The sequence below is a fragment of the Exophiala mesophila genome (assembly GCF_000836275.1).
Source record: "Exophiala mesophila strain CBS 40295 unplaced genomic scaffold supercont1.3, whole genome shotgun sequence".
NCBI classification, from domain to species: Eukaryota; Fungi; Ascomycota; class Eurotiomycetes; order Chaetothyriales; family Herpotrichiellaceae; genus Exophiala; species Exophiala mesophila.
This window is the reverse complement of record NW_015622506.1, coordinates 449,360-471,141: the sequence shown is the minus strand read 5'-3', so window position 1 is coordinate 471,141 and position 21,782 is coordinate 449,360. Positions and strand designations below refer to the sequence as shown.

The 21,782-nt window shown below is 51.6% G+C and overlaps 7 protein-coding genes across 9 annotated transcripts; 2 read left to right on the top strand and 5 right to left on the bottom strand.

Moving 5' to 3' along the window:
- Positions 1-11: 11 nt before the first annotated feature.
- On the top strand, positions 12-4,967 carry PV10_03831. Of its 2 annotated transcripts, XM_016368327.1 has the most exons (3): positions 12-636; positions 695-778; positions 831-4,967. In XM_016368327.1, the coding sequence occupies exons 1-3, from the start codon at positions 540-542 to the stop codon at positions 4,235-4,237; spliced, it is 3,588 nt and encodes a 1,195-aa protein (XP_016224115.1). In that variant the 5' UTR covers positions 12-539; the 3' UTR covers positions 4,238-4,967. The 2 variants fall into 2 exon arrangements, with proteins under 2 accessions (XP_016224115.1, XP_016224116.1); XM_016368328.1 differs by having other exon boundaries at positions 12-778.
- PV10_03830 lies at positions 4,467-9,219 on the bottom strand. 2 transcript variants are annotated; one of them, XM_016368326.1, is made up of 6 exons: positions 8,658-9,219; positions 8,351-8,570; positions 8,033-8,281; positions 7,845-7,945; positions 7,431-7,762; positions 4,467-7,355 (listed from the first exon to the last, which is right to left on the bottom strand). In XM_016368326.1, exons 1-6 carry the CDS (start codon positions 8,804-8,806, stop codon positions 4,975-4,977), a joined length of 3,432 nt encoding a protein of 1,143 aa, XP_016224114.1. In that variant the 5' UTR covers positions 8,807-9,219; the 3' UTR covers positions 4,467-4,974. The 2 variants fall into 2 exon arrangements, with proteins under 2 accessions (XP_016224114.1, XP_016224113.1); XM_016368325.1 differs by having other exon boundaries at positions 7,845-8,281.
- Positions 9,220-9,804: 585 nt separating this feature from the next.
- PV10_03829 (uncharacterized protein) lies at positions 9,805-11,537 on the bottom strand (the record flags this gene model as incomplete). The annotated part of the gene is made up of 3 exons (XM_016368324.1): positions 9,805-10,397; positions 10,461-10,929; positions 10,988-11,537. The coding sequence occupies 3 exons, from the start codon at positions 11,535-11,537 to the stop codon at positions 9,893-9,895; spliced, it is 1,524 nt and encodes a 507-aa protein (XP_016224112.1). The 3' UTR covers positions 9,805-9,892.
- A 2,291-nt stretch (positions 11,538-13,828) lies between these two features.
- Positions 13,829-15,208, bottom strand: PV10_03828 (uncharacterized protein; the record flags this gene model as incomplete). The annotated part of the gene is made up of 1 exon (XM_016368323.1): positions 13,829-15,208. One exon carries the CDS (start codon positions 15,206-15,208, stop codon positions 13,961-13,963), a length of 1,248 nt encoding a protein of 415 aa, XP_016224111.1. The 3' UTR covers positions 13,829-13,960.
- Positions 15,209-15,728: 520 nt separating this feature from the next.
- On the top strand, positions 15,729-17,188 carry PV10_03827 (uncharacterized protein). Its single transcript, XM_016368322.1, has 2 exons — positions 15,729-16,134; positions 16,196-17,188. The coding sequence occupies exons 1-2, from the start codon at positions 15,874-15,876 to the stop codon at positions 16,949-16,951; spliced, it is 1,017 nt and encodes a 338-aa protein (XP_016224110.1). The 5' UTR covers positions 15,729-15,873; the 3' UTR covers positions 16,952-17,188.
- PV10_03826 (uncharacterized protein) lies at positions 16,973-19,116 on the bottom strand. The gene has a single exon (XM_016368321.1). It carries the CDS (start codon positions 18,921-18,923, stop codon positions 17,157-17,159), a length of 1,767 nt encoding a protein of 588 aa, XP_016224109.1. The 5' UTR covers positions 18,924-19,116; the 3' UTR covers positions 16,973-17,156.
- A 192-nt stretch (positions 19,117-19,308) lies between these two features.
- On the bottom strand, positions 19,309-21,238 carry PV10_03825 (uncharacterized protein). The gene is made up of 2 exons (XM_016368320.1): positions 19,720-21,238; positions 19,309-19,659 (listed from the first exon to the last, which is right to left on the bottom strand). The coding sequence occupies exons 1-2, from the start codon at positions 21,141-21,143 to the stop codon at positions 19,401-19,403; spliced, it is 1,683 nt and encodes a 560-aa protein (XP_016224108.1). The 5' UTR covers positions 21,144-21,238; the 3' UTR covers positions 19,309-19,400.
- Between the last annotated feature and the right edge of the window lie 544 nt (positions 21,239-21,782).

Here is a 21,782-nt window from a genome sequence, read left to right as displayed (position 1 = left end):
CGTCTCGTGCACCAGAGTACCCCTGTTGGGTACTTCCGCACATATTGAAGAACAGCCGACACCCCCTAGTACGGTGGCGTGTAAAAGACAAGGAATGCGATCACCACAGAAGTCCTCCACTAGCTGCAGCGTGGCTTTACGCTCTTGCCGCCCCAGACACAGGCAAACACCAGCTGTCCACTTGTGCACGTCCAAGCCATCTTACGCAGTCTTGGCGAGTTGGCTCCGTTTGCTTTTTGCTGGGTCCAAGGTTCCCCAAAATCGGTTCCTTCCCTGGAACTCGTGCAAGCTCTGAAGAAGCTAATGCCACTCGCAGACGGACTAACGAAGGCTACATTCTCAATGACAGACTGCTGGGCTGACTGATCCATTTCATCGCTCGGACTCCGCCTGAGAGGGGTTGAAAATCCCAGCAAGCAACGGGCAGCACTGCTTCACTTTTATCCAAAAGCCACTTTCTGACTCCGCTGCCCGCCGTTTCTTATTGCCTCTCGCGTCGACAACTCATTCGACCTTCGTTATTCGGTCATCTCGACTTTATGGAATCCTCTCGAACCTCTCTCGCCCCGTGCATTGCCTGCCACCCTGATGGGGTCACTTGGGAGCACCGCCCAGATGCTGGGCCTTGTTGCGATGGTAAGTTCTGCCTCCAACCTAGAATGAACCTTGTATTGAATGAATCTTCAATTTACAGAGAGTTGCCTCGAGACCGTGGCACGTCGGCAATGTACCTTGGAATGCGGCGCAGTTGAGACAAAAAGCTCTAGCCGTGACAAAAGTATTTAACCCCTTGCGATGCTTTAATTGAGTAGTGCTAATTCGTTAAGTAGTAACATCTCCCGACGAGCCCGAGTCCTCCGTCCTTCCCCCTCAAACTCGCAAGCGCAAGCAAGGGGCATGTGGCACCCATTCCCGCAGCGCCCGTGAACAATTCGCTACCACCCTCAAGCAAGTGGGTTGCATTTGCAAAGCGCTTATAACGCGCAACCTCGAACCGTGTTGCAAAGTGGGTAGGCCCGTGCAGACTTGGAGCACAACGGCTGTTGCCAGGAAGACGAGCTCGTCGTCGATTCTAAATACGAATGTGAATGGGAGCGATTGTATCAAGAAGGGATCCTGTGGAGGCGATAATGTCGAGAGCTCTTCAAAGAAAAGCGAACGCTGTGGTTCCGAGAAGACATTGGGATGTTCAACTGTGAAGAAAGATGATAGCTACGGTGTTGAGGAGCAGGGCAATTCTTGTAGCACGAAGGGACATGGTGCCTACTCCGGTGCAAGCAAAGCTGATTGTGGCGGTGCCGAGCAGAAATGCAGCCGCATTGGGACAAACGACGATAAGTGTGGCGATACCGAGAAAAAGTCTAGCTGTTACGTTGCGACAAGGGATAACTGCGGTGCCTCTGAGGACATCAACTGCCGCGGGCTCAAGGTCCCCTCCGCTTCGAAGCAAAACAGAAGTTGCTGCTTGGTTACCGAGGAAGACAATCATTCTGGGGTTACAAGAGACAAATGCTGCGGTTCAGAGAAAATTGGATGTTCCACTGCGAAGGAAGACGGTTGCTGCGGCGACGAAACGTCTAAGATTGTACCATCCGCTCCTGAGTCTTGCTGGACTGGAGCCGACAAAGGGATTACTGGCATGAAAGCAACTAACGCTTCTTGCCCCGGTTCTGTCAGTTCCAACCAGGATGGATGTTCAAAGGATGCCTGTTGTGTTGGCTCTGGTTCTGGCTCCGGCTCTGGCTCCGGCTCCAAAGATGAGATTTCTTCATTTGCCAAACACGATGAAAAGGTGACAGATCATATCGACATTGAGAAGGGCTCTTTGGCGGTTGAGCACGTTGTCCTGGACGTACAGGGACTTACATGCGTTGGCTGTGAGACTAAACTTTTCAGATCTCTACACGATATTCCTGGAGTTTGCAATCTTCGTACCAGTCTGGTGCTGTCACAAGCCGAGTTCGACCTTGACGAAAAGGCCGGTCCGGTCGCCGAGGTAATCAAGGCTGTCGAAAAGAACACTGGCTTCGCCTGTCAACGACTCAACAACGAAGGACAAGAAGTTGACGTTGTTGTCGATGATGCAAAGGCCTTTGTTGAACGCAAATATCCAGACGGGGTCACTCAAATGATCGCTGCCGACAAGCGCATCGTACGCATTAAATATGACGCCAAAATCATTGGAGTAAGAACACTTCTCGAGAAGAGTTTCAACAAGCCTTTGACACTCGCCGATCCTCGAGGTTCCTCGGAACTTGAGAGCGGAAAAAGACACGTTCGACATACTGCTTGGATTACTCTGCTCTCCTCCATTCTCACCATTCCTGTCCTTGTGCTGGCCTGGGCTTCCCTCCCTCCCCGACCCATCGTCTACGGCAGCGCCTCACTGGTTCTGGCCACCATTGTGCAGGTTGCCATCGCGGGGCCATTCTACCCCAGCGCGTTGAGAGCTCTCATCTTCACTCATGTTATTGAGATGGACTTGCTCATCGTCCTCAGCACTTCAACTGCGTATATTTTCTCCGTCGTCTCGTTTGCCTATCAGGTGGCTGGTCGTCCGCTGCCGACCGGGGAGTTCTTCGAAACCAGCACCTTGCTCGTCACCTTGATCATGCTTGGACGTTGGGTCAGCGCGTTTGCAAGACAGAGGGCAGTGGAGTCGGTCTCCATTAGGTCTCTCCAGGCAGCAACTGCCGTGCTGTGCGACGCAGACGGCCGTGGCGATCGAGAGATCGATGCTCGTCTTCTGCAGTATGGCGACTTGTTCAAAGTCACGCCCGACTCTCGTATCACAACTGACGGTATGATTGTCTCTGGCATGACGGAGGTCGACGAGTCTATGGTGACCGGCGAGTCCCTGCCTGTCGAAAAACACCCAGGCTCTGCCGTCATCGCAGGCTCGCTCAACGGCTCAGGTGTCCTCGTTGTCCGGCTGACACATCTCCCTGGCAACAACACGATTAGCACGATTGCGGCCATGGTAGACGAAGCCAAGTTCTCCAAACCGAAGACCCAAGAACTTGTGGACATTGTCGCCAGCTACTTTGTTCCAGTCATCCTGATCCTCACAATCGTAACCTTCGCGATCTGGGTTGCCATTGGCATCTCTGTCCGACATCAAAATAGCGGCCGTGCAGTGGTGAACGCCATCACATACGCGATCTCGGTCCTCATCGTCTCCTGTCCTTGCGCAATCGGCCTTGCCGTTCCCATGGTCGTTGTCATAGCTGGAGGCGTCGCAGCAAAGCATGGTGTTGTCTTCAAGTCAGCAATGGCCATCGAGACTGCCCGCAATGTCTCCCACGTCGTCTTCGATAAGACCGGCACCCTTACTCAAGGTGAACTGTCTGTCGCAGAAGCAGTCTATCTTTCCAACAAGGACGACCTCGTTGAATCCATCACTCTCGGCTTGACCTGCGACAGCAAACACCCCGTCTCCGCCGCAATATCAACTTATCTCAAAGAAAAGGGTGTTGATGCTGCTAAGATTGGGGACTCCAAATCAGTCACCGGTAAAGGCGTGGAAGGCACTTTTGACGGCGCGAACGTTCGCTGCGGCAATACCCGCTGGCTCTCAGCCGAGACTCTCACAGAGGTCCAAGATCTCCTTGCCAAAGGTCTCACAGTCTTCGGCGTAGCAATAAACGACCAACTCATCGCTGTCTTCGGCCTCTCCGACTGCCTCCGCCCAGACTCCCATTCCGTCGTTACTGAGCTTCAAAAGCGCAACATCGCTATCTCTATAGTCAGCGGTGATGATACTGGTGCCGTCGAAGCTGTTGCCGCTAAGCTGGGAATCCCGGCTAGCCATGCGAGATCTAGATGCACGCCTGGCGATAAGCAGGTGTATCTTAAGAACCTGATGGCGCATGAGAAGAAAGTTGTGATCTTCTGCGGCGACGGGACTAACGACGCGGTGGCGCTCGCTCAAGCTGACATCGGCGTGCACATGAACAGTGGCAGCGACGTGGCGCAGACTGCTGCCGACGTCGTCCTTGTGCGCCCATCCCTGGGTGGGATTTTGGTGCTACTGGATCTGTCGAAAGCGGCGTTACATCGTATCTTCTTCAATTTCGCCTGGTCATTTGTCTACAATTTGTTCGCTATATTGTTGGCCGCGGGTGCCTTCGTCAACGCGCGGATTCCGCCACAGTATGCTGGATTGGGCGAGATTGTCAGCGTTGTGCCTGTCATCCTGATTGCGCTGCATCTAAGGTGGTTCAAGCGAGAGTATTGAGGTAGAGAATTTCGGCTGATGCTTGTGAATGTGTCTGCATAAAGTCATATCGTCCTCCCACGATTGAGAGGCGACGAAGCAAGCGAATCCCACAGGAAGCTGTGGAAGGATTTGATAATTGCAACTCATGAGCCATCCTCTGGTCTTCCTCAATCTCGAGCGCTCTCTGACATAAGCATCATGGTCAAATGATAGCGAGACCAACCACCAAGATATCATACCAGCACGTATTCAAACTCGCCTAACCCGTTGTCTGTCCTGCCTGCAAGGCTGGTCTAAACCCAACCAAGGGGATACCCGTCCTCATAATCAAACTCGAACAGATGACACTCAGAGATCTCAACGCCGCGGCAAAACTCGTTCAAGGTCACTCATAGGTGACTAAGGGTTTTGCGCTTTAGTGCTGCGAAACCTACACCTTATGCTATTAATTTATTACCAGGACCGTACGGTATTGGAAATACCATAGTAAAATCCACTCGTTGATGATTCGTAGTTAGGTAGTCGAACTATGTCAGATTGGGAAAGCGTGACCCAGCTCTATCCTCAGCTTTTGGGGGGGAGAGAGTTGCAATGTGTTAGCAAAAGGGAGGGCGGTTTCGGGAACCACTGTATACTGTATGCGGTAGGGCCACAGCAGACCTTCCAAAACCCGCCATTCATGACATGATCAGCGTCCTGGTTTGGTCCCATACCACACCGACAGCGGATGATCTTACCCGCCATGAACATTCCTCTTACCGGCAGATCTGACGGGTCTGCCTCCCCTTCCTTTTCTCCCCTTCTCTCTCAGTCCCTGGATTGCCCCCCTCTTTCCCTGATCGTCCCTTACTCTTCTTCTTTCTTGGTTGGCATCTGCCCTGGAGTCGAAGGCGAAGTGTAATTTTAGGCTGGCCGACTCGCAGATGGATGCAGGTCCGATTCGCCGAGTGGCAAGGGTCGTCTCGATCTCGAGCTATCTCACTCTCTGGCGACATTTCCGGAGCCGGGCTCTTCGATGTCCTCGTATATAACTCCGAGTAACTACGGGACGGATCACGTCTGGCATCGCACAACGTTGCTCCGCTCAATTCGCTGGTCATGTCGTCCGGTGAAGAAGTGGGCGGGGGTGAGGGTGAAGGCGAGCATAAATACTGATTGAAAACGGCGTCGATATCGACGTCGTCCGGCTCGAGGGAGCCGATCGCGTCATTGGGGGTTGTGCAACAGTATGGGAATAAATCAGAATCGAGGTCGGCAGATTTATCGCCATCGCCAGTGAGCGCCAGAGCATCCCTTGCTGTCCGGTCGTCTTCTCTGTTTGCTCCGATGGGCGGAAGATTTCTTGGCCTGCGGTCTAGCCACTGGCTTATTGCAGAGCGGGTCTCTAGAGAAGGGTCGCCCGAGAATTCTTGAGCCATTCCAGTGCAAAGGTCAGAGTGTGGTGTCCAACTCTCAATCCTGGGCGATATGAGTGTTCGCAGCGTAACTGCGTCAAACTCTTCAGAGGAATCTCGAGTGACTTCGGTGTCCTTTGAATGCGGGAGGGTCGGCGAGCTGGACACGGGTCTTACCGGCTTGATGGGAGCTGACTCCACAGGAGTTGCAACGACCTCGGAAAAGATCTTATTTGACATCATTGGCAGCGCAATACCAGCTTTGACATCTGTCGGACAGTTGGCAAGGGGCGGCGGAGAGACCACAGTGGGAACGAGGGAATTGGGCTGCTTAGCAGAGCTCTGCTTCTTTCGTAGCTTTCCTATTGCGCGCGATTGGACTGCAGTCGAGTTTGGCGGATTGGTTGTTTCTGGTGTCTCATCGATAAATTGATATTTCTCGGTAGAGATCGAAGAGTCGACAGGGCCAGTGGTGAGTTTGTTATTGAGAGTCTTACGGCCGCGTTTAGAAGAAGGTATTTCGTCGACATCTTCTGCTGTCACATCCTGAGCCGATCGCTTGAGCCCCTTGTTGAACTGTGCGCAGTGGACATCCTGGAGGTGATATCGCCGACTCAATGCATTCTCGCATGGGATATCACACCAAGGAATTGAGCAACCTGCTGCGCTTCTCCGATCCAGCTCTTCGGTGCATTTGGTCACATGAGACATCCAATAATCCAGTCTTGTAAATTGTTGCATTCGATCTCTCGCCAACAGCTCCGTGTTGCCTAGGCAGATCGGGCAATAACCGAAAGCGCCCAGGGTACCGCCATAAATGAGCGGGTCACATTGGATGGGGATTGTCTGAGGCGCGACGAGGTGGCTTTGACAATGCTGTTCCCATGCATCCAATCCGACGATCCAGCGGTTGCAGAGAGAGCACAACTCGGCAAAGCCGTTCGTTTCCGAAAGGTATTGCTTGTGACACGTATAGATGTGCTTCCAGCTCGGTGTGGTCGAATTTGGAGTAGAAGACAAAGCCACCCCCAAGCCAGCTTTACTTGGCCAACGTCGAAACCCCTTGTGCGGGCCAGGTTTCTTGGAGGTGACAGACTTAGCTGGCTCCACGCTCAGCTCAGTTGGGTGGCAATGACACTTGTCCGGCTCCAACCCCAGTCTGACGGTCACCTCCTTCTCCTGTTTGTAGAGGGCGATCATGTCTTGAAGGACCTGACGGCCTTCGGAGCTTCTCAGACAACCAACCTCGAACATGCTCTTCGCCAAGCGGTTTCGTTCGGGCATCAGGTGGCGGATACGCTGGAAGCGGGAGCGGTAGCCCCCGATGGATCGGATTTCAGCCCTGGCTTCCCAGGGTCGTTCACATGGTTGAGCCTTCTGCGCGTGACGAAGTCCCTTTTTTCTCATTTTCTGCCTGTCCCTGTAGATCTCACGGCGGCGCCGGTCGCGGTCCTGTGACGGAGGCTGCGTTTTCAGGAGTTTGAGTTCGCTGTCCATCGAGGTAAATTCGGGGCTCGCTTCCAACTCCGCCTTCTTCTCCGCCGGTAGACAGTGAAAGAGATTAGGGTTGCGAGCTACCGTCATACCACGAAAGAGGTCAGCTACAATGGTCCGAATCTTCCCTCTGAGATACGCATCTTGGCCATCGGTGCCGGGGTTATTAGGCTGATAGTGCTGGCGGTGAGTGCGTTCGTTCCATTGGCCACCGTGGCCCATTCTCTGTGCTGTTGAATAAAGCGAATCTAGTTGATCTCATTAGAAGCAGTCACAACAACGCCAAGATAGCCTCATATCGCTGCCCGGGAAGGGGGACCCACCGATGAGATGAAGCCCTTCAGCTCGAAAGTCATGGATCGTGGGCGGCTTTACATAGTCCGCACGACGACCTAAATCGTTCAGTCGCGTGCTATACGAGTTTGCCTTCTCAATCTCGGTTGTAGCGCCTTCATAGAAAGGACAGTCGCAAATGCTGGGTTCCCAGAAAAGTTGATAGGCTTCCTTTTCGGGTGGTGCCGGAATATTGAAGACGTCGTCTATCGTTTTATAGTCTCGAAAGGCACCTCGCGCCAGACACATTGCCAGTTTGGGGAGAATTGGGTTCAAGAGGAAAGGTCGTAGCTCCGAGCCTTCGTGGATCGCCTGTTCTGGCCTGTTTTGACGGTCCATGATGTCAGTAAAGACCCTAGCAGGACGATGGGGAACCTTGAATTCCGGATGACTGGGAAACTTACCTTTTGTCCGGTGTCCACGTCATGCCCTTTGCGTCCCGCGTAAGCTGGGCAGCGAACTCGGGCTTTCCATGCTCGTTCCGGAAGACGATGAAGATAATGTCCTGAGTATGTGTCATGGTTAAGATATTGCAAATCCTGCCAGAGGGGACGGGGCACGAGATGTCAAAACGCGATCCAGAACCACTCACCCGATGGTACAGTCCACGCCCGGAATTGGCACGGGCAGTTGACTCGAGATACTCCCCCACCCGTGCAGAGGTAAAGCCGTAATCGAGAGTCTCAGACCATGTCGATACCCGGATCCCAGGACGCTTATATTCAAACCAATCGCGCTCCCAGAGCTGGGTCCCTAGATGAACCAAGTGGTTATCCGACGCGTAACGGCGAGGGCGCTTCGAAGCAGGCAGACCACGTTTTTTAATTTGCTCTTTGATCCACTACACTTAATGAGTACTGCCCATGTTAAGAGAGAAGGAGGGAGAGGGAACTTATCTGGCGGGACATACGTTCGTAACAGAGAGCGTCGTATTGCGAGGAATGGGGTCATTCTGTCGGCGGAACTGGGCCGTAAAGTCTTTCCACACTTGTCTGGCGGATTTTGCCGAGGGTAGATCATTTTCTCCCTCACAGCCATCGAGGCCCCAGACGATTCCCTTGGTAAAGTGTTTGAGCGTTTTCAGATCGTAAGCATCTTTAACGGGGTCTTTGTGGCTTTTGGTACAATAGCTGCATATTCGTGGCGCGTACAGTTAGTATACGTAGAGGAATGAGACCGGGAGAGCTGGAGTGAAAGGTGACACTGGAAGACCATACTCAGCCCATATGTTCGTAGCATCTTTGTATCGTCTCTTTGTTCCATCTTCAAGAGACTTATGGACAGGTTTGCCATCGATCCCCGTCTTGTCCAACTCCGAACCCCGTTGTTCTGCTCGGTCGAAGAAGCCCTTCCGACCTTTCGCCATCGAGCACAAAAGTAGTACAGCCGAGAGGAGAGGGAAACTCGTTGGGGGAAAACACGCTTAGGAAGAAGGACAGTCGATGAGAGCCTGAAACGAGAAATACACAGGGCGTGAACGCTGTAGTGACGGCTGCAAACCACGTTCTGGCAAAGTTTCCAGCCTCAACTACCAAGTGGAAGGGGGAGCATGCAGTGAGCGAAGGGCGGCGTACTTATGTCCCAGAGGACCAACGCAAGGCCGGCTTTCCGCCAGGCGTTCGAACGAAGTGGGCGGAGATCCATCATTGCCACGCGTGCAAGAGAGTACTGTAGCGCAGGAGGCGCACGACTGAGCAGTTCGAGCGCATTAGAAAGGGGCCGGGTTGGGATCCCCCAGCATCCCAAACGGGTCCCATCGTCTAAAGTTGACGAAAGTTGGTGTAGTGAATGAAAAGGAAGAAAGAAGTCCAAAGGACGCAGTGCTCAGGCAGTCCTCAGGGAGCGCTCAGGGATCGATCCGGGAGCAGCAGGTGAGCCGAGGGTGAGCAAAGCGGCGAGCGGCTAATCAGAATGGGACGAGGGAGGACAGGTTTTTCGCGCGCGACTACCTAGGTACTCCCTCGTGCATCTGAACCCCAAATCCCATGCAAACTTATTGACTTGGAGAGACGACGTTGGGCGTGCTTTAGGGCCCCTCTAGCTGTCTATCGCTGATCATCACCGAGTATCAAGCGGGGAGGGGTCATTCTGTAGTCGAGTTAAACAGACTTTGGGAAAATGATGATGTCGAGTTCATTCCGCCCAGGAGAGAATTGCATTACTAACGCATAGTACAGATATTTGCAAATACATTCACTACCTGGTGACAGATGCGTATGATTTCATGTTGTTGGTTGATTGTTGAGAGCCAGCAGTGCCATACCTCTGGGAGAAAGGATGCAATAGATGGCGTATAGGCTATTAAACCTCTCATGAACCAGATTGTTCGTGAACCTCATGTTGATTCGCATTACCCCCTTCTCGGTATACCATCACTCTAAGAGAGATATCCAAGTTCGACCTGTCCATGCCTGTACATGATAGTGTTCCGCTAAGAAACCAATGTCGTCTCTCATTCAGTTCGGGCATCACCTGGAGAATACCCCTGCTGCCTGGTCCATTTCTCTTCCCAATTGGGGAAATATGGGGATTCGTCCAACGTTCGGACTTCCCAATCCTTCTCGATCATTCCTTTTTCGATCTGTTCTTGCTTGTATTGTTCCAACGCTGGTTTCACGACATGTTCCACGTGCCATGTATTTTTATACTTCATCAGGTTTTCTTTACCCTCATTCATCACCTTGAGCACCAGCGAGGGGATATATGCTTCATCGCGGAACTCTGCCAATGGGGTGAAGAGGGCTTTGAAGTTGAAGATGATACCGCCAGAAAGTGGCAGTCGTCGAAGGGTTTGCCAATCCACTCGGAGATGGATACGTGATGTATCAAGGTCCGGAGATTGGAAGTCGCGGTACTTCTCGTGTGGATCTCCTGGAGGCATATATAGGGGTTGGTCGACTTCGAGACCCCAGGATCCGCGTTGGATGGGTTTATTTGTGGGCATCTTAGTGAAGAATCTAGATGAAGTAAATTGTTAGTATTTCCAGCATTGCACTACAGGCAGCGGACTTTGAACTCACCGATCCATGCTGAATTGCATCTTTTCCTTGTAGTCAGGGATAGTTGCATGGATTTGGTGAAGCTGCATCCCAATCTTGGTACCAACGTTCCAACCTAATGCCGAGCAAATGAGACCAGCACGGAGATGATAATACCCTGTTTCCGGGTTGCGTAGCATGATGCCAAAGTCTTCAGGGACATTGTCCAACAAAACCAAAAGGGGATGTTTGGCAGAGACGTCCTGCTTGGTTCCCAGGATTTTATTCTCAAAGGTCTTTTTGTCAGAATGCAAGGTAAAGTATTGCGGATAACGGGCGCAGAGGAATTGGAGGACCATCTCCATGAGTTCTTTGCAGACGAGTTCTGATCCGGGCAGCCAGCCACAGACAGATTCTCCGTGTTCGGCGTATAGCTTTTTGCGTTGGGCAATGCGTGCCACATACGTCTTTTCGAGTTCCATCCACCAGTTAGTCTCCATTTTGGTTAGTGCTATGGAGGACACGAAGATCAGATCATGTTACCACGTTGCTCTGGGCTATCAACTTACACATTGTTTGATGATACAGCCACCGGAATGGCCTATACGGACGGGGCATTGCTTTGGTGATGTCGTGTTCAGGATATGGTTCCGGTAGAGGGACACCGCTTAGGGTTGCATAGTCGGGGAAATCTCCGAGGGCGCGCACTTCCCTGACCTTGGTGCCTGTAAAGACATACTTGTCAGGGTCGCAGGTTCGGAAATCTTCCTCGAATGTCATGACATTCTTGGTCCAGGTGCTTTCGTCGAACTTGAGATCGCCAGCAGCTTTGCGTTGGGACTCCGGCAGGGAAGCAAAGACAGTTCCCAGAGCGTCCCTGTTCAATGGCGGGAATGCAGTGGCATATTCAGCGGACGATAGAGGTGAATTGCGGGGCTCTTTCTTCTCCGGAGACAAGGATCGAGGAGGAGTAGTTGCAGTGGACGCTCTTCGACCTCGTATGTTCAGTCTTGAGAAGACCAAGTCTCTGTGCTTCTGGCCAAGGCTCAAGTATGTAATGGCGGTAGCGCATAGGGCGAGTGCCACATATAGAATCAGCCTCTCATCGATCAGAGACATGCTGGGCGAGTTGTTTGAGTTGAAGAAAGATATATAGAAAGACCAAGGAACCGAGAAAGGTTTTAAAGGACCAAGACCTTGTTTGTACTTTGATTCAAACGCGACTGAAGCCTGAATGACACGGCAGGCTTGCACACCCACGCACGTCAGATCAGTATCAATGAGTCGGGGTCTCGCGAGTCACCCTTATAATGGATGACACAGGCGATTATATATGCTCTGCGACGTGAAGATAGCCAGAGGAAGTGAGATAACAGTGACAACGATACACAAAGGTCGATCAGGCCACAAAGATCAAAGCTGGGAGTAACGGCCCAAATTAGGGTTACTGGGGCCCAACAGAGACCGTGGGAACGTCACAAGAATATGTACTGTATCTCGGATTGATAAAAAGCATCGCACCGCGAGCTAGGGAACAACCCACGAGAGATGCGAAGTCCCCAAAGCGTGTGTAGGGTTCGTTGGACAAGCAAGGTGCCCACAATTCGTTGGCCTGAGGAGAAGAAAGAGGGGTTCCAGTTGGGTTTAGGGTCAAATTTACTGGGTAGCCGAGACAGGTGGTACTAGGTATCAATCGGAGTGGCGGACGACCAAGATGGATCGTGGGATGGGCAATGGTCGAGGGTCGAGGGTCAGGGAAGCAGCTGGTAAATGGTGACACAAGATGTACGAATTGAGCCGATAAACCAAGCATTGGAAAACAAATCCAGAAGGCCGAGAAGCATGGGGTAGTCCCGTCTCTTCGTGCTGGGTTCCAAGTTCGAACTAACGGTAACGGCAGAGAGACTATCAGAGATGAGGAAGACGAATTGAGGGAGGGATGGTGACGGTATCTCTCAGCTTGTCAAGATACAGTAGCGTCCATCAGGAGCCCGGCAGTATCGACCGATTGGCCATTCTTCTTCGTGTAGTCGGGACAGCGTCTCCAAAAATGGTTAAAGGAAAGAGATAAAGGTGGGGCCATAGTTTGCGAAGCTTGATTGGTAGATGTATTAAATGCTTATGATTCGCTGGCCTGACCTCATATCCCAAAAAGGTAAATCTTTCCAGAATCCTTGGAACAACATCAACTGAATTCTACAGTATGGCACGGCACGGCAATACTTCTTACTTGCTACTGCTTCAGGGAGGGGGATCAAGCACTCATTCGAAGACTATGTGTTCAGAGAGAAGTGAGGACAAGACTGGATATAAGGAGAGGTCGTTTCTGGTCACACTTGTCAGACTCGGATGATCGATTCTCTCTTCATAACCTGGGCGCAATTCTCCGTGGTGACACGGTTAACCGAGTGAAGGCAGGTTGCAGGTGGGCAACCACGACGTACCGACCCGGGAATGTAATCATGAAGATCGTCTACAATAACGGATAATGACACATAGGGTGGATTAATGCCAACGTGGTGCCTGTGCCACAGTTTTGCGCAATGCCTTGTCGAGAAGCGGTAGTTCTTATTAGCCATGTCGACAGACGCAAGAGTGGATTCCTGGGCTTGATGATCCTTTCGCCCTTTTTCTAATCCCCGCATTTTCCTTTCCTGCGATTAATTCCATCAGTAACCCTGTACAGATATGGCTCAGATGGTGCTGATCTGACCCGTAGGTGGTAATGTATAAACTCATCGGCTGCCCCTGGACTTTGCATCGACGACCTTGTCCAACTGCCATCGAACTTCCAATGATCTCAGAATGAATGGGTTTGCAATGATTGAATCCTTTTACTTTGACAACGCACTGGTCTTGTGAGTGACAAAGTCAGACAACACAGAGACAGAATTGCAACTGCAACCTCACTCCCGCAGACGGTGATTGATCTGATTCTGACGGTTTCACCTACAAAATTTCCGCCCTGCCTTGCGACTCTTTCGAAAAGGTGGCACCCGAGTCTGCCACATGTACAGAGACTGGTAATTCTCCCCGTGACAGGATGTTCAACCTCCTTGAAAGAGTTGGTCCTTGTCCAGATCAAAACTGTGTTGCAACATGACGCAACGGATATGTCAAGGAGAAACGAGAAACCAGACATTCATCCGCAGGGCTCCACGAACCGCAGCGTCAAAGGTTCAAATGCCTAGCCACATACAATAAATTTCAAGTGAAAGAGAATCCCAAAGTGGAGGTCAGATAATACTGAACGTGAACAAATGAATGGCCAAAGCCAGAAAGGCTGATTTCTCTCGAAACACCACCGTAAGACAGCGAGGCTGTGTTGAAATGTTCTGTACCATGCAAAACGGAAATACGTATGTTCCCTAGGCAAATTTGAAGATTAACTAGAGAATAGCAACAACCATGAAAAGAACACAAATTAACCATCTGAACAATACCTCCTTGAGCATCCTTATGGTTGCCCATCCTGGGCAAATGCCTTCGCTTCGTTGGCTGGCTCCTGGAGAAGGTATACCCGTCAGCCAAACCCAAAGCCGTCAAGACTCTGATGACCATTGTTTCCCACTCCATAGCCTCGAGGTTGTCCACAGCCAATAGTCTCGCCCTTTAACTAACCAAACCAGGAAGCTTGGGAGCCGATAACCCATCATAGCCCCAACGCCCTTGGACTTTCCGATTGGCACTAATTGCGACTCGCGGGTGTCTTCCTTGAATGTGCGATCCTGGATATTAACCGCCGTATTTCCAGTTTCGGATGACGCCCGTAGCAAATCTGCCTTGATGTTGGCACACAGAACGGGAACTGCATCCAGAATCATATGGACGGCTGGCCGAGAGTAAGACCCTGCATCACCAATCGCATAGATACGCTCCCCCGCTTGATCCACCCGCAACGTCGAGGCATTGGTAACCACTCGACCGTCTGCAGCAAGGAGGCTCCTGTCGATGAAGCTTGTGTTGGGCCTGGTCCCCGTTGCGGGAACGTAGAGGTCAGCTTTGATAGTCCCCCCTCCTTGCAAGGTCAATTCTGCATTCGAGGAGATATTATCTGTACCCGCTCCCATGGGCGAAATGCTCTCGATCCGAGTCTTTTTGACGACGGTCACGCCGACCTTGGAGAGATACTTTTCAGCTTTGCCCGCAAGATCAGCCCGAAGAATAGGTAGAATCCTCGGGCCCGCCGTGATGAGAGTGATTGTGACTTTGGGATTGATGAGCGCCGAGCTGAACCAACCAGCCCGACCATTGAGGAACTCTCCTAGTTCCCCTGCTGTCTCTACGCCAGCTGGACCCCCTCCTCCAACAACGATGGATCTTGCATTTGGCAACGCCTGTCGAAATGTGCGCCATGAAGCCTTGAGGGAGTCCTCACTACCATGCAGGCCGAGCAAAGGGGAAGGCGTCGAAGCACCCGTTGCGATTACCAAGGCGTGAAAGTCGATCGACTCCTCGACTCCATCGGCAAGTTGGATAAGTAACCTTCTTTCAGTATGGTCGAGTTTGGTGGCAGTGCCTTGAACGAAGCGAAAGCTGTTGTTGGGATATTGTTTGAATACCTCAACAATGTCAACGAACAGTTTATCTTGATCAAACATGGCATCTGATATAAGTGCACGTGGACAGGCAGGGCGGCACAGGATTTTCGACGCGGTGCTGACCATCACAAGCTGATATGATTCGGTAGTCGTTAATTGGGGAAGGGCATGTTTGAGAAGATAGTGTGCCACTGAGACACCTCCATAAGAACCACCTATGACGACAATGTATTTTCGTGAACTGGCCATCTCATTGCCTTGGATGAGATGATGCCACGCCTAGTAGGAAAAATGTCGAGGATGAGAAGAGACATCCTCGCATTGTTGGTGACCTTCATGTTTGCTAGAGGTGGTGGTAGGGGTTGTTCGGTCACACGAAGTTCATATACGAAGTAAAACCCGAGACCGAGAACCAGGAGAGTGGACAAGGTTCAGTCTTTACGGACTACGCCTTGATGAGCTAGCCCCTCGGCGATAAATGAATAGGCTCGGGCGAAGACAGCGCAGGGCATTGGAAAGGGCTTAGGCTGTACAATATTAGACAAGCGAAGTTGCTGATTCTTGTTCTAGTCTCCTTGTCCAGAGACCTGTCGACAGCCTGATCGGCCTCTCCTTCATCGTCGCTGAAGAAGAAGACATGCGCCGGGTCACTTAGTGAACAACTACGCTAGTTATTCACGTGACATGTGGTTTATGCACTAGCTCACCGCAATTCACAAAGCGGCGACAGACTCGATCAAATCTGGATATCAACTTTTTTCCCATCCGTCGACTCTGGAAACTCAGTCAACACTTCGTTGACCACTCACTCCAAGTACCACTTATCCGGCTGTATAGATCATACACGACGGTGGTACCGCAACAATGCGCCGACGTGCTGCTGTTGGCCAATCTCACCCCGAACCATCACCACCATGACGGCCTTTGTCCCGCGACAGGTATACCCTCACCTGTCAGCGGTTCCACGATCCTACTACCTCGGACACCATGCGGCCGGTCTATCCAAGATGAAGTCGATGGTTGCCACCATCGATCTGGTGATTGAATGTCGAGATTATCGAACGCCCATCGTGTCACGCAATCCACTGTTCGAGGCCAACCTGGGCGAACGTCCTCGACTGATCGTCTACACCAAGCAGGATCTTGGGAGCACATACTCGAGCAAGGACCGCGAGGTACGATAGAGACAAACTTTGCAGATCTCAGACATCTCGCTAACAATTAATCTTTACCTAGCGAGAAGATATCATCCGCCAATGGGACTCGCCTTCCAAATCTCTGTTCACGGACATCAAATCTCGAAACACCATCTCCAAAGTCCTCGAATTTGCTCGAACACACTCGCAGGCATCTACCTCCTTGTTCGGCACACGGCTAATGGTGGTTGGAATGCCCAATGTTGGCAAATCATCTCTCCTCAACGCATTGCGCAATGTCGGCCTCGGAAAACGAAAAGCCGCGAGAACAGGCGACCAGCCCGGCGTGACACGTAAAGTTGGCACGGGAGTGAAAATCATCGATGGCGAAGATGGTCGCGAAGGAGTCTATATCCTGGACACACCCGGAGTGTTTGTGCCGTATGTGCCAGATGCTGAAAGTATGCTGAAACTGGCACTTTGCGGAAACGTCAAGGATACTATTATTCCACCGACGACGATCGCCGATTATCTACTGTATCACCTCAATCTGCAGGACCCGGGTCTTTATTCCCAGTTTTGCGAACCCACGAACGATGTCTTTGTGGTCTTGGACAAACTCGCGCGAAAACAAGGTCGTCTCAAGAAAGGAGGGACTCCTGACTTTACGGCCTCGGCGCTTCAATTTGTCCAAAAGTGGAGGAATGGCGATATGGGACATTTCATCCTCGACAATGTCACTGATACGGCTCTGGCTGAACGCACCGAGCACTTGAACTTGCTCGGCGGTAGCATGAACCAAGCTCGCAAAGCGGCTAAACAATCTCGCAAAGATGCGTATATGGATCGGACGTGAGGGAAATGGTCGCATGAGTGCGGACATAAGTAAATTGTCTTGCCGGACGTAACACGAACATATTTACAGGACATATTTCCAGATCACATGTCATCTCTCCAGATACCATCTTCATCTTCACCGTGTCCATTCTCATCTCTACTGTATTCTATCATCTTATCTTCCTCATCACCAAGTCCTGGTGGGATCGTAAGTCTCTCCTGCACTAATTTTCCGATAATAAATGTTCTGGCAAAGCCCAAATCCTGACATGGCCCTCATCACCAGTCGAAATGATCACTTGTTCGCCATCGAACCGACGGTCTTTATCCCTCCTGTCAGCCCAACAGACATGATTGACTTCATATTCATCATGCGCGGCTTCAATCATTGCGACCACAACCCATTGCATCTTGCGCAGTTTATACGGGAAAGAGATTTCGTCACTACCGTTTCCTGCAGCTGCATCAATCGCGGCTTGCGGCTGAGGCGTGGTTCCATTCATATCGACATCTGCAGCAGCGACGGTAACGGCATTACTCTCGTTGTCCGGGGTGGGTACCTCCTTATACACGACAATAGCACCGTCGCCACCGCACGAGACTACCAAGCCTGTAGTACGTGACCAGTCGATGGAGTAGATGCTGCGGACGTGGACTTCGGGGAGGACGGATTCCTGTTTCCATGTTTCCAAACTGCTGGGCGGGCGGATGACGCTGGGGAGCCGGGAGCTGGCGAAGCCCAACGGGGCGCCGCTGGTACTCATGGTCTGTTGTTGCTGATCTCGTTTCTTGGCCTTTTCGTTGGCGCTGAGTTCCCGTCTAAACACGCGTATCGTCAAGTCATCGCTGCATGACAAGATACGTGGTTCCCAGTCGGCTTCAAAGGCAGAAATGATGGTGCTGTTGGGGTCGGAGGATGTTGTGGCATTGTTATCAGTTAGGTTGAGTGCTGTGTAGTTGATGTATGGTTCCCATTTGACGTCCCACACAGTGCCCTTGTGTGAGTCAATCACAGCCACGCAGATCCAGTCGCCTTCTTCTTCCACGTCCCGCCATAGTCGGATCGTGTCGTCGTAGGACCCACTTGCCAGGATTTCGCGTGACCCAATGATAGTGTCTTCCTGTTCTTCCTCCTCATAGCTCTGAGTACTTGTTTGAGGGATAGCTCCATGTGACGAGTCCTCACCCATTTCGACATCTCCGGACCCATGAACACCGTTGGTACTGTTGTTGGCCCCCTTAGCCGCTCGAGATCTCCTCTTGACTGCCCCCTCGCACCAGCTGACAGACTTGACATCTCCTGTATGCTCACTAAGCACAGCGATGGTCTCCCATTCCTCTGGTTCAACCTCCTCCCAGATCCAAACAGATTTATCACGGGAACTAGTCGCGAGTAGATTCGTAGGATAATGAGGCGGAGAGAAGGCGATGGATTTGATTTCCGAGTCAGGTCCTGTCAGTAAAGTGGAAAAGTGCCACTCTTCGTCTTCTTCGTCTTGGTCGTCATCGTTTGCTTCTGGGTTATTTGAGGTAGGATGTGTGTGGTCGATTGTATGGTCGGTATCAGTCATGGCGCTATCGCCAGCTTCAGTCGTTCTTTGGCCCGTGTTCCCATCGTCAAGAGGATTCTTGAAGCGGGCCGCACGCCGGTCATCATTCCAGATCCAGATACCAACGTTCGCATCAAAGCTACCAGTTGCGAGAACGACGGGTTTCTGCTCTCCAGTTTTGTGTCTGGTCCTCCTCCTTGTGCCAAAATCCTTCCAGTCGACAGCCCTCACGCTGCGTTTGTGGCCTCCACTGATGGTCGACACGAGAGAAAAGTCGCGCAAGCTCCAGACATGGACAGTCTTATCTGCGGAAGCGGTTGCGAGCAGAGGAGTGGAGGGGTCTGGGTGGGGCCTGGATTGCCAGGAGCGGGTTGGACCAGCAGTAGGGGGGCTCAGGGTCTGAACATGGTGCAAGGGAGGGTAAGAAGATTCGGTAGACATGGTGGAAGATTGTCAGAGGGGAGGTCGAGGTATGGTAGAGGAGGGTGGTTGTTTTATTTGGTAGGGTTCGGCGTTGGTGCAGATGTGGACATGGGGAGCAAAAGCGGAGCTGTGTAGATGAGTATCATCACCAGATTCGTTGCGTCGGATGGTCTAGAGTCGTATCATGGCGTTCACAGTGGTTGATTTGCTCGTGTTGGGTTTGTAAGAAGGGAAAAAGTCGTGGTGGAAAAATGAACAAATCAAAGTGACGTCTGCGGGGCCGAGAGAACGTGACTTTGATAAACGACGACCGAGTTCTATTGTCGCCATTGATCAATATTCCACGACATATAAACTTGTGAAAGGCTCTAAAAACATGGACAGCTTGTTCATGTATGTTGTGGCGAGATCTTGTTCTAATATTTATTATGTTATACATTGGTACAGAATATCAGGGGCCGTTCTATACCTCCCCATCTCCATACCTTATCATCATCACTTGGGATTCATCACCACTCCAGGCGGATACGACTTTCTCACACCAGCCTTGTTCTTGTCCTGCTTGTGTTGGATCCACCAGGCGCTGGCAACTCCTACCACCATTCCACCCAAGTGGTCCACCCACGCAACTCCAGCTTTGGCTCTCACCAGTCCAGCCACCTGGAAGACAGCCAATCCTCCTAGCAGAACCATTCCACTCACGTTGATGTACTCGGCCAATTCCTTAGGAAGGAAGATGATGGAAAAGTGATCACTAGCAATCATGTCAGCTCAGATCCAACACTCCTCAGTGCTAAACTTGATGATAACTCACTCTAAATGCAGCGTCAGGTAAGCCGCGGCAATCCCGAACCATGCACCGCTAGCTCCCAAAGCCGTGGCAGTAAACACGCGCCGAGATGCATGCCACGCAAGCCCTGCAAATGCCGCTATAGCCCCGGAGGCGAAATAGACAGCCAGGAAGTCCCCCCGACCAATCTGCTCGTGTAGAGGAATTCCAAACATAACAATGCCAAACATGTTACGAGCGAGATGGCCAAACTCTTGGTGACTGAATGTTGCTCCAATCATGCTGAGCGGACTGGGCGTCGCTGTGACTGTGAGAAAATACTTGTTGAGCCACTTCCAAGCACCAGGAATTCTCCAAGCCACGTAAACAGCTGTGTTGGCAGCAATCAGTCCGGCTACGGTCGCCCAAGCCAATGACAGATTCGGCCAGAGACGGTCCGCTTGTTTGGGACGCACCCAGTACTCCGACATGAGATAGCAGCCGGCTACCACCAGCGACAAGAACAAAAACGACGGCAACAGTCGGTTCAGGAGAGTGCGACTGGCAATTTCCGGCGAGTCCTCACTCAGCTTAGATGTGGCACGGTTCTCAGCTTTCATGACCCATTTCTCAAACGAATTGGGCGGTCGTATTTCCTTGGCTGTTTCGACGCCTTGTTCAGGCCGTTGTGCCAAAGCCGTCATCTGTTGTTGTTCTTGTGCCTGGGCTTGTTTGGCTTCAATCTTAGCCTGCAATTCCTCCTCTTCTCGCTCCGCCTGCTCAATGTACTCTGCTCTCATCCGGTCCAGCTCACTGCGCCCATAGACATCTCCCTCTTTTTCGCTCAGTTCCGCTTGATAGTACCCACTCTGGGGGCCCTTGTAAAGTCCGATATCTTGTCCACGCTGCACCAGTTCTGAAGGATTGTCTTTGACCACTCGATCGTCCTCGCGTTCAATCCTCGCCATTATAGCCGCATCTTCGTCGACCGGATATACCTTTCGTAGATATGCCAGACCTTTGGCGACCGCATTGGGATACTTGTCCAGCTCTGCCTCGACTTCGCTGGGAAGTGGTACGTCCAGTGTCCCGTCGACACGTCGAGCATTCAACAGACGTAGGAGACGATTGGCGTAGTTCGGGGGTGGAGCATTGCGCCCGAACACGAGTCTCAGCTGAACCGAGCCCAGGTCCTTATCTTCAAATTTCAATCCTTTTTCTGGTTTGCCGTCCGATTCATATGGTCTGAGGATCGAACGAAGGGGAGATTGGTGGAAGCATGACTGCGTTGATTTGCAGAATGTCCGTCTTTGCGACCGAAGTTTTGGCTCTATCAGTCGGCAGAAAAGAGAAAAGGGACGAGGCGCAGCTGTAGTGAAGGGATTACTGGCTTGGAGGGGTGCCAGACATGGTGGAAAAGGCAAGCAATGGCTTGCTGTGCGCAGGGCTACCGTTGAAACATTGTTCATTTCCTCTTGGGCAAAGTGATTTGTTGCAACAAATCACTTTGACGGTCCGCAATGGGTCGTCGAATTTTAGATATGAAATCAGAGCCACGTCTGAGAAGAAACGGAGATGTTCCAGAAGCAAGACAAAATATCACGAGATTGATGCATGAATTCGTGGTCACGTGTCGGAAATATCTTGTCGCAAGGCTGAGTTACAGCCTCGTCCCTCGGCAAAAGACAGCCTCATCATTCGAGCATTTATTACGCCGTATAAAGGTCCCCTCGGCCTATGAAAACTTCAGAATTGCTATCAAGGGTGTGCTTGTTCCTAAGATTAAAGACCCTGTCCTTTCTTCAACATGGGTTTTTCGAGTCATAACCTGCTTGGCTGAGATACAACTCACGCCACCGGCTATACAATCGGCACCTGGCTATACAAATACCAGGCACCAGCTATTTAGTGGGGCTTTTGCACCCCATAACCCCAGATGAGGCCCCCTCGGCCCCATGGCTACTCGAAATTCGACTGCTCCGGCATTGACTTCTGATGTTCGAGACCTGTACAGATTCATGCGAACATCTCCGGGGCTTTTGCCAAGCATAAGGACAAGCACAATGATCTCTTTTCTTTCTTTCTCCCGTCTTGTACGACCCTCCCAC

Coding starts and splice junctions, on each gene's coding strand:
- PV10_03831 (XM_016368327.1), top strand. CDS start 540: ATGGAATCCTCTCGAACCTCTCTCGCCCCGTGCATTGCCTGCCACCCT. Junction 637..694: donor TGCTGGGCCTTGTTGCGATG/GTAAGTTCTGCC, acceptor TTCAATTTACAG/AGAGTTGCCTCGAGACCGTG. Junction 779..830: donor AAGCTCTAGCCGTGACAAAA/GTATTTAACCCC, acceptor TTCGTTAAGTAG/TAACATCTCCCGACGAGCCC.
- PV10_03830 (XM_016368325.1), bottom strand. CDS start 8,806: ATGGCGAAAGGTCGGAAGGGCTTCTTCGACCGAGCAGAACAACGGGGT. Junction 8,571..8,657: donor GCTACGAACATATGGGCTGA/GTATGGTCTTCC, acceptor ACGAATATGCAG/CTATTGTACCAAAAGCCACA. Junction 7,356..7,430: donor TGAAGGGCTTCATCTCATCG/GTGGGTCCCCCT, acceptor GAGATCAACTAG/ATTCGCTTTATTCAACAGCA.
- PV10_03827 (XM_016368322.1), top strand. CDS start 15,874: ATGACGGCCTTTGTCCCGCGACAGGTATACCCTCACCTGTCAGCGGTT. Junction 16,135..16,195: donor ACTCGAGCAAGGACCGCGAG/GTACGATAGAGA, acceptor ATCTTTACCTAG/CGAGAAGATATCATCCGCCA.
- PV10_03826 (XM_016368321.1), bottom strand. CDS start 18,923: ATGTCTACCGAATCTTCTTACCCTCCCTTGCACCATGTTCAGACCCTG.
- PV10_03825 (XM_016368320.1), bottom strand. CDS start 21,143: ATGAACAATGTTTCAACGGTAGCCCTGCGCACAGCAAGCCATTGCTTG. Junction 19,660..19,719: donor TACCTGACGCTGCATTTAGA/GTGAGTTATCAT, acceptor CATGATTGCTAG/TGATCACTTTTCCATCATCT.